The 15,722-nt window shown below is 33.2% G+C and overlaps 1 protein-coding gene across 1 annotated transcript; it reads left to right on the plus strand.

The window, feature by feature from the left end:
* The first annotated feature begins 810 nt into the window (after positions 1 to 810).
* On the plus strand, positions 811 to 15,596 carry Bmcp (uncoupling protein Bmcp mitochondrial). Its single transcript, XM_090116790.1, has 7 exons — positions 811 to 1,170; positions 1,475 to 1,622; positions 9,831 to 10,035; positions 10,682 to 10,939; positions 12,071 to 12,157; positions 12,565 to 12,695; positions 13,365 to 15,596. The coding sequence occupies exons 1-6, from the start codon at positions 1,107 to 1,109 to the stop codon at positions 12,682 to 12,684; spliced, it is 882 nt and encodes a 293-aa protein (XP_089972916.1). The 5' UTR covers positions 811 to 1,106; the 3' UTR covers positions 12,685 to 12,695; positions 13,365 to 15,596.
* Positions 15,597 to 15,722: the final 126 nt, after the last annotated feature.

The raw sequence follows: 15,722 nt of genomic DNA on the forward strand, positions 1-15,722 counted from the left end.
ATACTAACACTTACATGATAATGCTGAGTCATCAAATGATCATATTCACGTTTTCATATCACTACACGATTGCCAAATACATTCACTTATATTTTCACACATTTAACACAACGTATTTCACTATGAATAATAACAAATCTCCATTATTCACAAACAAGAAAAAAAGCGCCATTTTGCGTCTTCCGCACTGAAAAGTTGAGACACTTTTTCACTGAGTATTCTTCAAATATCCCTAAAACCAATATCATAAACGTATTCTACGTAAAATTTCCAGTAATATACGTCTCAATTATCACTCATCTAATTATTTCTCTCGGCATAATTCACAATCCAAATATTCGTTGAACAAGACAAATGTCACAAACTATGGCCGATGACGCAACTCAATCAATGATTCACTTTTTTTTTTTTATTTTGTGGTTTTAGTCTTTATTGCCAGCGTCGGAGTCGTACCGATTCGAATTAAAAATGTATAAGGCATAGACAAATATTTTTTATACTGGAAACATTCACTTGTAAGCAGCTACAGGTGACCTTCAAAGTCATTGGCCGCGTTATGAATAGTAGTTGTTACACAGGACGCTACAGTACAGTTTTAGTTATGAGCAACCGCCTGTTCATAGGACGCGTCACGGGTTAATGTAACATTTTTGGATATTTCTCGTTTTATTTTTAAAAAATTACTATGGCCATTTTACTCATAATCGCTTGTGCACACACGCTTGTATTCTCAGCTTGTATTCTACTATGCATTATGGGGCCTTGACAGGTTCCTGTCACTAGTCCAAATTGTCAAATGTCACCACTGTACTGTCCACTTCGTTCGTTGATGAAAAACAGCAAGTCGAGGTTAACTTATCGCAGTTTACGATTCTTGAATGAATTATTCGTGAAATGTGAATTCTAATAAATACAAACCCAATTATAAAACGATCTCCGGATCTTCTTTCTTATGAATTCAAATGTATGCGCCAATAAAGTACCATGCAGCCTCTAAATTAAATGAGTGCGAAAGTTATTAATAAATCTAAATTGTTTACTTGGCACCGGTTTTAGATAAGTTTATTAGATTTGTTGAATTTCCAAGTGTCCAGTGTTCGCATGTGATGGGAGAAAGAGATTGGAGACCGTTTATTTACGGCGGCCTTGCGTCGATTGTCGCGGAATTTGGTAAGCTTGCCTCTGCACATTGAAAAATTAAAAAAAAGTATGTAGGTCCTGAAAAGTTTTTAAACATCATTTGTTACGATACCTACGTATTATTAGTCTTTGTTGAGCGAGTTGATTCTATTAATTATTTCAATTATGTTTTAGTCTTTCGTCAATATCATTTATTTCTAATCAGATTCTAATAGGCATAAGAACAGATAAAAGGGGAAGTATATTTTATACATGGAATGCAAATAATTAAAATGTTTTACTCATCATTATTGCTACAATTCAAAGTATAAAATCCATGCTCTATTCCCGTCAGGCACATTTCCCATAGACACCACAAAAACAAGGCTTCAGATACAGGGACAAAAGATAGACTCTCACCATGTGGAATTGCGGTACACAGGCATGGTTGATTGCTTCGTTAAGACTTCAAAACAAGAGGGCATTAAGGCATTGTACTGTGGGTGAGTAAGCCCAGTTTGTAAAAATTTTAAATAGTAAAATTTAAAAGGATTCAAACCTACATGTTGTCACTGTCACAAAATAACTTTTAATATTCTTTTATAAATGTTTACAAGCATTTTAATACTATAAAATTTAAAAGCCAATTTATACATGGATAATGTTGTTGTTATTGTATTCAGTTACCTCCTGACCTGATATTGTTATTGGTACAATACAAGATGCCATTCCTTTCTTTTGTATCTGAAAGTGTGAAGAAATATTGCAATTTGTTAGTATATCCGTTTTCAATGTGCGAGAACATGAAAAAAAAAACTTTAAGTTTGTTTCAAATTTCACTATCATCAAATATTTTATTCGTTATTATCAAATTTTCACTAGTAATAAAACATTCTAATCTTTTAGATATTAGAATTCATTTATATCTTATATTAAAAGTTGAATAAGTCATTATAGAACAAATTTTACAACTGTGCGTAAATCCCCTGATAACAATAAGACATAAGATAAGGATTGTCTTAATTCCACTGTTATTGAGTTCTACAATCTTAATTATTCCATTTTGTTTTATTTTGTCTAGAGTTCAAGTAATGATAGCATTCTTATAACAGTGATGCTTATCAAAGGATACACTGATTTTGCTGTATTATCCTTAATATGTACTTGTTTTGCTATGACGACATAGAGTCATCAAGGAAGGCCTTGAGTTTCATACTTATAGTTTAACTAGCGGTCCGCCCCGGCTTCGCCCGTGGTACATATTTCGCAATAAAAAGTGGCCTATGTCCTTTCTCGGGTATCAAAATATCTCTATACCAAATTTCATGCAAATTGGTTCAGTAGTTAAGGTGTGATTGAGTAACAGACAGACAGACAGAGTTACTTTCGCATTTATAATATTAGTATGGATGTGCTATTTATTAAATAGGTTTGAAGTTGGTGCCGAACATTAAGCACTTAGTATTAAGCCCGTGCACCGACATCAAACCTTTTTAATAAATAGCACATATAAATAATTTGGAAAATCCAAAAGTGCACGCCTCATAATTTTTTTTAATAAATATTTATTAATTATTATTTTTGTTTATTTAATAACAATTAAACCACATCGAATCAGACCCTGAAAAATGAAAGGGTTCTATTCCTGAGCATACTCAAGCGTAAGAGAAAAAAAAAGACTCGATTAGTAAAGTATTTCGGTCGCTATCGTGTTAACAAGAAAAAGGATCCGCACATACAGACACACGGACGTCCAAGACAGAACTTTTTTAAACTGTTTTTTAACTAGTTTAAATAACAAAAATGACATCAAAAATATCATGAACGTTAAAAATAGTGTTTTTTCTTAATATGTGTGTGTATGTATTATCTTACAAGTGCAATGTATGATACATAAAGACATTTTAAGTTTGAAAAATCAGATGTTTTGCGCGAAGTGACAGTAGTACCCACCTCAACGCTTCGCTTATGAGGCGTGCAATAATATGTAGTAAATAATAATGTCAAATCTTTTTTATGGTACGGGAGCTATTAACGTTTTATAAAAAGTAATTTTAGTATAGTTGGGTTTTTGATATACTGTTTCTCTTGCTGTTTCGGTTAGAGTCCGCGCTGTCTGGCTGGCGGTAGTGGTTGCGTTTATTAGTGCGCACAGGAAAATATCCGTAATTTAAAGTCATTTATTAACGCGTAATTTTCAATCTTTTGCCTTTAGATAGATCCATCAGACATAAATTTGTTATTGCAAGACGTTTTTTTCGTTGTTAAATAGGTGCCATACGCGATTTTTTATTTCAAAATCATTAAAATGTCATTGAAATAAGTGAAATTACATCAATGAAAATTAAGCTCTCCGTGCGATTATAGCTTTTTTGAAAATTAAGCCTCCGTGCTATTAGATCTTTTTGTGAAAATTAAGCTCTCCATGCGATTAGAGCTTTTTGTGAAAATTAAGCTCTCCATGCGATTAGAGCTTTTTGTGAAAATTAAGCTCTACGTGCGATTAGAGCTTTTTATGAAAATTAAGCTTTCCGTGCGATTAGTTTTTTGTGAAAATTAAGCTCTCCGTGCTATGAGAGCTTTTTGTGGAAATTAAGCTCTCCGTGCGATGAGTTTTTTGAGAAAATTAAGCTCTCCGTGCGATTAGAGCTTTTTGTGAAAATTAAGCTCTCCATGCGATTAGAGCTTTTTGTGAAAATTAAGCTCTCCATGCGATTAGAGCTTTTTGTGAAAATTAAGCTCTCCGTGCGATTAGAGCTTTTTGGGAAAATTAAGCTTTCCGTGCGAAGAGAGCTTAGTGAGAAAAATTAAGCTCTCCGTGCGATGAGAGTTTTTTGTGAAAATAAAGCTCCGTGCGATTAGTTTTTTTGTGAAAATTAAGCTTTCCGTGCGAATAGAGCTTCTTGTGAAAATTAAGCTCGCTATGTGATTAGAGCTTCTTGTGAAAATTAAGCTTTCCGTGTGATTAGAGCTTTTTGTGAAAATTAAGCTCTCCATGCGATTAGAGCTTTTTTTGTGAAAATTAAGCTTTCCGTGCGAATAGAGCTTTTTGTGAATATAAAGCTTTCCGTGCGATTAGAGCTTTTTATGAAAATTAAGCTCTCCATGCGATTCGAGCTTTTTTGTGAATATTAAGCTCTCCGTGCGGTTAGAGCTTTTTGTGAAAATCAAGCTTTCCGTGCGATTAGAGCTTTTTGCGAAAATTAAGCTCTCCGTGCGATGAGAGTTTTTTGTGAAAATTAAGCTCTCCGTGCGATTAGAGCTTTTTTGTGAAAATTTAGCTCTCCGTGCGATGAGAGTTTTTTGTGAAAATAAAGCTCCGTGCGATTAGTTTTTTTGTGAAAATTAAGCTTTCCGTGCGAATAGAGCTTTTTGTGAAAATTAAGCTCTCCATGGGATTAGAGCTTCTTGTGAAAATTAAGCTCGCTATGTGATTAGAGCTTCTTGTGAAAATTAAGCTTTCCGTGCTTACCACAGACACAAGTTCCACAAAATATTTACACGAAATCAAAGAAAATGGATACGAGATTTTAAATAAAATTAATAAATTATATTGCACGAGAGAAACCAGCACTTCTAAAACCATTCTGGACCATATATGTACAAACATAAACAATCACTCATTTAACATATCCATAATAGAATCGAGTTTATCAGATCATAAACAAATCTACATCGAAATAGGATCCCTAACGCCACCCAAACCCAAGAAGATACAATATAAGGCCCTCGACTATGAAAATTTATGCAAGAGTGCGTCATTAGCGACCTATTGTAATGAAGACAATGACTATTGCTACCTCGAGAATTTTATAAAAGAACAAATAAAAAATAACAAAATAGACAAAACAAAAATTTTGAATTTACCACAAAAAGATTGGATTAGCCGCGAAATAATAGAATCAAATATTTTACGGAATCAATTATGGCAACAAACTAAATCTCAACCAACTGATTATAACTTAAATGAAAATTTTTTGAAGCAACGTGAAAAAACTAAGACTAAAGACGAAAAAAGAGACCTATTATCTAAATTTATTTCAAAAGAACTCCAATCAACCGAAGAAAATGTGGGAATTAATAAACAACTTAGCTTTAAATAAAATTAAAGAATCGAGTGCTCCTCCAAAGCTGTTATCGGGTTCCAATTTAATAACGGATGGCGATTCTATATGTGAGTTATTTAATTCTTATTTTTCCGCAATAGGCACAGAATTAGCAAACAAAATAGCAAGCAGATACCATACGAATACTGACACTACACTTTATTGTACACAACTTTCACGTGAAGACAAACTAGAAGTACTAAAACCATGCACAACACTTGAAATAATAAAAATAATCGATAGCTTAAATAATAACACTAGCACTGGACTGGACGGTATAAGCACAAAAGCCATCAAATGCTTAAAAAGCTCTATTGCTGATCGCTTAACTCATTGTATTAATAAATGTTTGACCTTTGGTGTATTTCCAGATTCTCTAAAAGTGGCTAGAGTCAGTCCAATTTTCAAATCTGGAAGTAGAACTGACCCAAGTAACTACAGGCCGGTGTCAGTTCTACCCGTTATTTCAAAAATATTTGAAAAAATACTGCATAATCGACTCTATCAATACTTAACCGAAAAAAATATATTAATCGATCAACAGTACGGCTTTCGTCCAAAATCTCACTGCCACCGTAGATTTAATAACAAAAATTAAAACTCAAATAGACCAAAAGAATTTCGGATTAGGCATTTTCATTGACTTAAAAAAAGCTTTTGACACCGTCAGCCACGAAAAGCTCCTTAAAAAGTTAGAAAACCTAGGGATGACTGGAAATGCCCACAAAATGTTTACATCATTTTTAGATAACAGAAGACAAGTCGTCAAAATTGATAAGTACACAAGCTCAGTTCAAAACTGAACATATGGCTGTCCTCAAGGCTCGATTTTGAGCCCCTTACTTTTTTTGATTTACATAAATGACATCGATAAAATTGGCCTTAAAGGATACTTGACACTATATGCAGACGACACGTGTCTCTTCTACTTCGATAAATCCCTAAATAACATTACATCGTTAGCTCAACAAGATTTAGACTTACTTTCTACATGGCTTAAATACAATCTTCTCACAATCAACACTAAAAAAACTTCATTCATGATATTTGCTGCAAAGAATAAACCCCTGCCAAACACTACCCCAATTCTTACTATAGATAAGGAAATCATCCAATACTCAAACTGTGAAAAATACCTAGGGCTGTGGTTAGATGATAAACTCACTTGGACGGTACATATTAACCATATCAAAAGTAAACTAACATCACTACTAAGATCACTCCATAGAGTAACACAGTGTATTCCAAAAAAAGAACGTTTAATGATCTATAATTCTTTAGTAAAGCCTCATCTAGATTATTTAATTGAGATATGGGGATCAGCCTCCAAAACAAATTTAATTTCACTACAAAGAACTCAGAACAAAATTATAAAAACTCTTTTTAACTATCATTACCTTACTTCTACAAAAACACTATACTCAAAAACAAAATTATTTACACTCTCACAAATTTTCGCATATTCCACATGTATCCTTATCAAGAAAATAACAACAAATATAACAAAATCAAATTTACAAATACATAAAAAATCAACAAAATATAACTTGAGAAATCAAAATGATTTGCAACCTATCTCGACTCGAACTAACTATGGGAAAAAAACTATACTCTTTGAAGGAGCACAGATGTTCAATAGACTACCAAAAAAATTAAAAAATTGTAGGAGTCTTAATGTATTCAAAAAATTACTTAAAAATCATATACACTGTAATTTAGAATAGAAAAGTAGAATACAATAGAATACAACTTAAACTTGTTTTGTATAAAGTATAAAAATATGTAAAATTTGTAATGTATGAGTATTACCTTAAACTAGAGATAAGTTTAACTTATATATAAGATAGCATGTAACTCATTTTAAGTGAACTATTGTTTTTATGAGTAATAAAGTCTTTAAACCTATTAGAGCTTTTTGTGAAAATTAAGCTCTCCATGCGATTAGAGCTTTTTTTGTGAAAATTAAGCTTTCCGTGCGAATAGAGCTTTTTGTGAATATAAAGCTTTCCGTGCGATTAGAGCTTTTTATGAAAATTAAGCTCTCCATGCGATTAGAGCTTTTTTGTGAAAATTAAGCTCTCCGTGTGGTTAGAGCTTTTTGTGAAAATTAAGCTTTCCGTGCGATTAGAGCTTTTTGCGAAAATTAAGCTCTCCGTGCGATGAGAGTTTTTTGTGAAAATTAAGCTCTCCGTGCGATTAGAGCTTTTTTGTGAAAATTTAGCTTTCCGTGCGATTAGAGCCTTTAATGAAAATTAAGCTCTCCATGCGATTTTATGCGGTTATCAATTCGGCCGGTATATTTTTTTTTTATGTATGTACACCGATTACTCCGAGGTTTCTGAACCGATTTACGTGATTCTTTTTTTGTTCGATGCGGGATGGTGTCGATTGTCGAATTGGTCAAATAATTTTTTTTTTCGGATATGCCCAGTAGTTTTTATTTTATGAGCATTTTTGTCTGTACTCGATGACTAAGTTGATATGTAGCAAGTAACTTTGATTCACTTCCCGGTAACCGATTGAGCTGAAATTTTGAATACGTATGTAAATTTGATAGCGATGAAACATTATCATGGCATGAAGCTGATTTGATGATGGAATCGGAAGGTGGCCATAGGAAATCAGTAATATTATATTGACTCAACTTTATCGAGTTTGGGCTCGTTTGAAAAATACACTAAAAAGTATTAAATAAAAATAACTGCGTTAAAAACAACCGACTTCAAAAACGGAAAAGTAAGAAATAAAAAAGATTTGATTTTATTAACTGCTACATAATATTATTGTACATATTTCGCAATAAAAAGTGGCCTATGTCCTTTCTCGGGTATTAAAATATCTCTATACCAAATTTCATGCAAATTGGTTCAGTAGTTAAGGCGTGATTGAGTAACAGACAGACAGACAGAGTTACTTTCGCATTTATAATATTAGTATGGATTAAGCTTTTTCAAATGGGTTAATTTTTTGTTTGTTTGTCGGTTTGCATGGAGCTGCAAAAATACCTACCCTAATTGCTCTAAAATGAATCCTGTATTGTGCTGTCTAGTTGCTTCGTTTCGGGCAATTTTGTTTGACATTCTAAATAGCAATAGTTCTATTGAAATATAGTATCAGGGTTACAGCAGTAATATCGCTATACATACCTAAAGGCATAGGCTAAAACTATAAGCATATAAGAAATTGAAATGTCAATTGTAGTAATGATGATCATAAATAAATTTTCAAATTACACAATTTTCCTGTAAAATGGAGATCATTTTGTGTGTATTAAAGGTTATTTAAAGCTGATATTATGAAATATTTCTTGTATATTTTACTTGTTTATATATATTTACGTCACATAATTATTATGAACAAAAACATTGCGTAAGTCAAGGCCCTTATTAGCATAATAATATTGAATAATATAATTATCTATTACATTGAATAATGTTATCTTTGTTGAAATATTTTATCTTATACACTATATGTTACGAATTTTTTGCAAATTGTCAAAACTTATAATTATATAATTTATGTTAGTTACAATATATTAATTTCGCGAAACGAGCGTACCTGGGACAGCCATCTGGACGCCGTCCGGTTGGACGTCCCAGGTACCGCTGGAAAGACGAAATTGCCAAAGACCTGCGCAGCCTCCAGATTGAAAACTGGCAAGAGATGGCGCAGGATAGAGTCAAATGGAGGCTCTTATTGTCGGAGGCCAAGACTCACTTTGGGTCCCTGCGCCACTCTAGTATTACTAGTAGTAGTAGTAGTACAATATATTAATTTAAAAAAATATTTTTTTGTTAGTTCATTTTTTATACCTTCGTGTTATATGATCTGAAAAACTGATTGATAAATAGTGTATACTGGATTTGGGAAAATTTAACGAGCCTGTTAAAATTTTAAAAGTTAATGTAAAACTGAATTAGTTAAAATGTTAATTTTGATAAAACGATAAACGGTTAGTTGGTTGGAATGGTTTTAGATAATGCTCGGCTATGAGAATATGAATTGAATAAAGAGATATGTTATACTCACGTTTAGTTAATGTAAAATATTATATATATGCTAAATGATGATGAGGAAAATGTTTATTTATTTTACCAATGAATAAAAAAATATCATACCATACTTGGCACCTCTTTTTCCTTGTTTCTTTTTGTCATGCTATTTAAGATTTTTTGTTGATAAAATTTTGATGATTGGTTTTTAGAGTTGATAGATGGTGTGTATTGGAATTGGTATTATAGCTCTTGTATTTCCATAATATTGTTTTAAATCTTGTTGGATGATTCCCAGACTCTTATCTACACAAAAATAATAATGTTACATTGTACATCTGAAGATAATTATTCATCTATATTGATCTATAAATTATAATCTATGTGTATGTTGTAGTCATCTGGTTGATTTTGCTATTTGATTGAATGACGAACGTTGATTTCACATTCGTGACACAAAATCCAACTTCAGATTCAACCAGATGATGGCAACAACTATAGACTGTATTGTGTATAACTGTAAGGGTGCTCTCACCAAACAAATACATTCCTCGCTACACATTCTCACACATTATTGGTGTTAAAGCACCCTAAAGTACACTGTGCCTTCTAGCATATGGCCCGCGGTGCTGCGGCAAGCGACGTACGGCACGATAAAGTTCGGCACGTATTACTCGCTGAAGAGCGCGATCGCCGCGCGGCGAGTGGACGGCGGCGCGCGGGAGCATCTAGCTACGAATACATTCTGCGCGGCTTTCGCTGGGGGACTGTCCAGTGCAATCGCGAATCCCACTGATGTGTTGAAGGTCCGGATGCAGGTGGGTTGCGTACTTCAGGTAGTTCTAAATAAATGAATGGTTTAAAGATGTGTAATGTTTTCCAGGCTTTTATATAACAGAATGTTACAATGCGGATGTCCATTGTCTCATGTCTCTAATCTGCGTGAATGTTTATGTTTTATCGTTAATAATATTTTAATATTACGTAGATAAAGCTGAGATTAGATCAGTGTTAATTTTAATGACTGATAACACATTGTTTATTTATGAAATTATTTAATTCTTTCATCACATAATATTATGATCATAAGCAGACATAATATAGATATTAATCGCATCAGATAAATTAATATATTACTCGTATTACTCGAACAACAATCGGAATGTACTACGTTGGGTGTTTCTATGCTGACTGTAGGAGAATTTTGCATATTTAACAATGTGTATTTAAATTTTCAAGTTAAACGATATGTAATGCTTTCATTTTTAATAAAATTTTTCGGACAAAATTTTTTAACAGTTTGCCATTTCGCCAGTAAGATTATAATTTAACGGTGATTACAACATTACGGCGACATCCACCACTTGCACCATATAATTACACTATCTGACGTACTTTCGTCATTGATCGTCTGCCTTTATGCGTCACATGCTACCCTACATAACCAACCGGTGTGCTTGGCAGATGGGCACGGAGAAGCGCAACATAGTGCGGTGCTTCGTGTCGATCCAGCGCGCGGAGGGGTGGGCGGGGCTGTGGCGCGGCGTGCTGCCCACGTCGCAGCGCGCCGCGCTCATCGCCGCCGTGGAGCTGCCCGTGTACGACGCGTGCAAGCGGCGCTTCGCGGGCGCGCTCGGCGACCGGCCCGCCAACCACCTCGCCTCCAGCCTGCTGGCCAGCCTGGGCAGCGCCGTGGCCAGCACGCCGCTCGACGTCGTGCGGGTGAGTGCGGCCCGCCGACACCGGCCTGCCGACGGGCCCGCCGACCGCCTCGCCGGGCCGATAATTTTAGAAAAAAATCCTCTTGTCTGTGTTATGAAACACTGACAGCAAAAAAAAATTAAATTACGGGGGCTTTATAGATAGTTTAATTTAATAAATTTTTTAAGTAATCACAATAATTTTACGCAAGAATAGGAACACAAATCTTTCACAGCCATTCGCTTGTGATGCCAGTATTTATTAAAAATAATTTCTTTAATTTAACATTCATGTCATGATTAAAACAAGCTTTTTCATCCCATCCCATCGTTATGGACGTCTATGGGCGACGCACTTTGCCATCAACATCGACGAGATTGCGTCTGCTCGTTTGCCTTCCAATGCTATAAAAAAAAAGACGGGTTGCACTCCGGGAGTGCCGGCAGAAGTGAAAACTTGATTATTAACGTTCAGCATGTTTGATAGTTTGGAATGGTATCCGTCTTACGCATGGAATATAAGGGCTAAAAAAAAAAACATCCGTCTTACGCTTTTTCGATCAGGCCACGTGTCCTGACGCGAGTTTAAGATTTTATACCCAACGCCGCTAAAGAAGTTTTCACTTCAAAATTTTCTTTGCATCAAATAAATTAATTTCGTTATAAACCCGGGGGTATCTGTAGGGATACCATATTCAGGATATACATACTCCTACGGATGGAGGTGACTCGGCCACGAAAATAGAAATCTATTGACACGAAAATCTCGAAGTAATTCGTCGCATTGCGCTTATCGTGTAACCTACGCTGCGTGACAAAATGTCTTTACAATGTTAAATAATTCCCCGAAGTTTGCCAAATTCGATTTGAAATCGATAGCGAAATTGGCATATTATTTGTTTTGTACGTAAATACGCGTCACCTGGAAATTATGTCTTTTTATTCAGATTCATATTATTATTTTACTTCCAAAGATCACAGATTATTATAGTAGTTAAACATAATTGTGGAATTAAGCACATACTCTTAATATTGAAATGTTACCAGAAACACTTTCTGTGATTCACATTTATTGGCGATGAGCAGCATTTTCAAGGACGTGACTGAAATTTTTGGCGGAATTTTTTATTTATTTTCCAAATTATTATTTCAGACTCGCCTAATGAACCAAAGAAAAGTCAAAGATCAAGGCGTTAATAGTGAAAAAATATATAAGGGAACAGTGGATTGCTTCGTACGAGTAAGTTGCTTTTCATTTATTTTTTATCCAACTATAAAATATCTTTTGACATATAAAATGAAATATTAGAACCAGGAACCATATTAGACACTTTACATCAATCTACCCACACTTTACATCTGAAAACAGTATCTGACGGTCTTATAACCATAAAGCAATTTATTTTTGAAAGTGAAACTTTTATTACATCGTCTCAAACTTTTTGGTCTGTGTAGCGCATGTCGCGTGTATCGCGGCTGCCGAGTAGGTATACCTACTCGGCAGCCGACCGTCACGCGACATGCGCTACACAAAGCAGTGTTCGGAACCGTTCGAACAGTTTCACTTTTACCGTGGTTTCATAAAACCACACAACATTTTTTCTATAAGTTCATTAATTAATTAACATTTTTATCCTTTTATTCCAGACGGTCCGGAACGAAGGTTTTCTAGCGCTGTACAAAGGGTTTGTTCCCACGTGGCTCCGGATGGGGCCCTGGAACATTATATTCTTCCTCACTTACGAACAGCTCAAAATCTTTTACTGAGCGTCGTCGTGGTAAGTACACTTTGGAACTTTAATGGCAATAAGGGCCCCAATTCGGAATACTTTAAGAATAAATGTTAACAATACTTAAGAACCTTACTAAGTTTAGGATAATACGGAAGGCGTTATAATTTCTGTGATTAATTTTGTATGGTTGAGTGAGTATTAGTTTGGAACTTTAGAGGCAATAAGGGCCCCGATTTGAAATAAGTTAAGACTAAACATTAAAAGTATTGTGATAGATTTTTTATGGACTTATAGATAATTCTATTTTATATTTGTCTTATGCAAAATAAATATGGGCAGATTTAATAGTGCAAAATTTAGTTTACTAGATAAGTGGGTTCATAGATTTTCTTATTCTAGGTCAAAATAAAGTGTAATAATAATGTATATACTTAGATACTTCGACAATCGACTTCATTAATAAAAGGCATAATGTAAAGAGCATTTTTTGGGAAATTAATTTCCTGTTTTCTAGTGCTGTTTAATATTTTGGTAATAAGAGGCATTTAAATTCATGTCTATTGCCCTTTTGCCATATTTTTGCTAGATAACAACCATTAAAGAGGTATTTCGTAAAATATACAATGTTTATCAACTTGAATGTTATTATCACTTTAATGTTTCACGTCTCTAAACTTTCTTATAAACTAATTTACACAAATTTTCTTATTGCAGATGCTACAGAATCCACAGTCGGGTTTTTAGTTCAATTTTATTTTTCATAAGCGTTACAATACATTTAATGTTACAATATTTATTGATCTGTTTTTATGATCGATATTACATTTTTTGGACAATCCGTGTTGTATAAGATAATATGAGTTTCATTCCCTTTACTGTGAAAGTTTTAAAAAGTTAAATTTTAGATTATTTTTGTCACAAAATAATGTGTGAAATACCTTCCTAGAGCTTATAAAACAGTTAAAGAGGTAACATACAAACACACAAAACGACTATTACACTAACTTCATGTAAATTTATTAATTTTTAATCGTATAACTATGGTTCACGGGGCAAATCCGGCTCGAAGGACCAATACACTATTTCTATTATTTTGAAGTGTGATCTTTTAGATTAAGGTTATTTTGTGATTATGTATAACTGTTATTACAAGAAAAATATTTAAATTTCTACTATCCTTATTATTTGACATTCAATTATTAATTAACGAGAGATTATTTTCACAAGCACGATATATTCCTACGAAGAGGCTTGTAAAAATATACGGTTTTGTAATAAGTATACAAGTTGTTTGTTATTCAAGAAAATGAGATTAAGGAAGTAAAAGATTTAATACGCGACTTACTTCATTATAAAAATGCATTCATTTGTATCAAATTGGTTGTTCTTTTATACGAGTTTGACTCGAATTTACGTTAAGACATCTACATCACTGAAATGTTTACTAGGTTTTATTGGGACATTTTCAATAATTTAAATTCCGTTTCATTGAAATTTTCATTCATAAAATATTATGTAAGCACACGTGTCTGAAGTGAAACTTCTTTGGCAAGATTCAAAGATACCATAATTGTCACCTTTCTCTATGACGTGACGGTATTAACATGACGCGACCTTGAAATTCTACTCTCAACGCGCCTAAAGAAGTTTCACTTCAACAAAATATGTATTCATGTTTATTATTATGTTGCATATTACTTACTTAATTTATTCATAAGGCGACGACATTAGGCGAAACATATCAAGCTTTTATAATAATAAGGCACATAGTGCATACTTCCTAATGTACATACAACTAAGTTTATCGTAGTGGTAGAGTTGCATTTTTTATTGTTGAATTGTTTTGTAGTTTTATTTACTTCTAAGGACTCTGCTTTTATAAGTATATTGAGTAAAAGTACTTGCTTTTTATATTGTAAAAATAATTTGAAATCGGTGGAATTGTGTTTTATTTGACATATAAAAAAAAAAACTTTGGACGTAAAGTGAAAAATAACGTTTTTACCTTTGTATGAAAACTATAACTGTCTCTTTCCCACAGACGAATTGTTCTTGAAAGTGAGAAGGACAGATCTATTATTGTTGTCTAAACCAATTGCTCATGTTTTTTATTGAATGTGCCTTTTATAAATCTTCGCTTTTAACGTTTTGTATTTCATATAATTTATTGCATTTAGGGAGTATTTACTGTATTTATAATTAACAATGCGTAGTAATTAAACATCGTAACTATATTATACAACATGCGTATTGTATATAAAATGTTAGTAATCTCATGCAAGTTGCCAAAACATGTGCTTTTTCGTATTTACCATTAAAAACTATGAAATTAAAGTCTGATTTTGTAACACATAATATTGTCTATTATATAGAATTTAGATGTCATATAGTTTTGATGTTCTTCAAAATGTAGTAGACTTCCAAGTACCGTCAACAAAGATATTTTTTTTAGACAAAACATTTTTTGGTTAGTGAAGGCTATGCTTCCATATATTTGGCCAATGCCTTATATTTTCGAAGCTTTTTATTATGTAGGGTCAGCACAAACGTTTTTTTTGTAATATACTAGTGTATAGCTTACTTGTTTAAGAAAAATTGTGAGAGTACTAGGGGCAAGATTTTCCAGATTGTTCACTTATATTTTATGTTTATAAATGAATGATATGAATAAAAATATGTTTTTGATTGGAAATTTTGAAGACAAGTCAAGACTACGATTTTATAATTTACTATTCGGAAAAAAAGGAAGGTAGTGGAACCGTTCCCTATTGCTTTTAATTAAAAAGAGCCTATTAAAATGAATTCTTATGAAATTATCGTTTATAACTATTTAAGATAACTTTTTGCCTCTAGTACTATGTATTTTTGCAATGATTATAAATCGATGTTGTGTCAAACACAGTAGGTACAAATGTTAGTCCAAATGTTGTAGATAATATATTATTGGAAATATTCAAGTCTTTTATTTTACCTTTTGTAATATAGTGTGATGCACCAACTCAATACAATTTTTTAAGTGATTAAATCGATTGACATATTTTCAGTAGTCTAGTTACAGTAATGTTGTTAGAA

This window comes from Colias eurytheme, chromosome 2, assembly GCF_061535395.1.
Source record: "Colias eurytheme isolate Ceu_HAF_F1 chromosome 2, ilColEury1 Martin Lab GWU primary, whole genome shotgun sequence".
In the NCBI taxonomy this organism is placed as follows: Eukaryota; Metazoa; Arthropoda; class Insecta; order Lepidoptera; family Pieridae; genus Colias; species Colias eurytheme.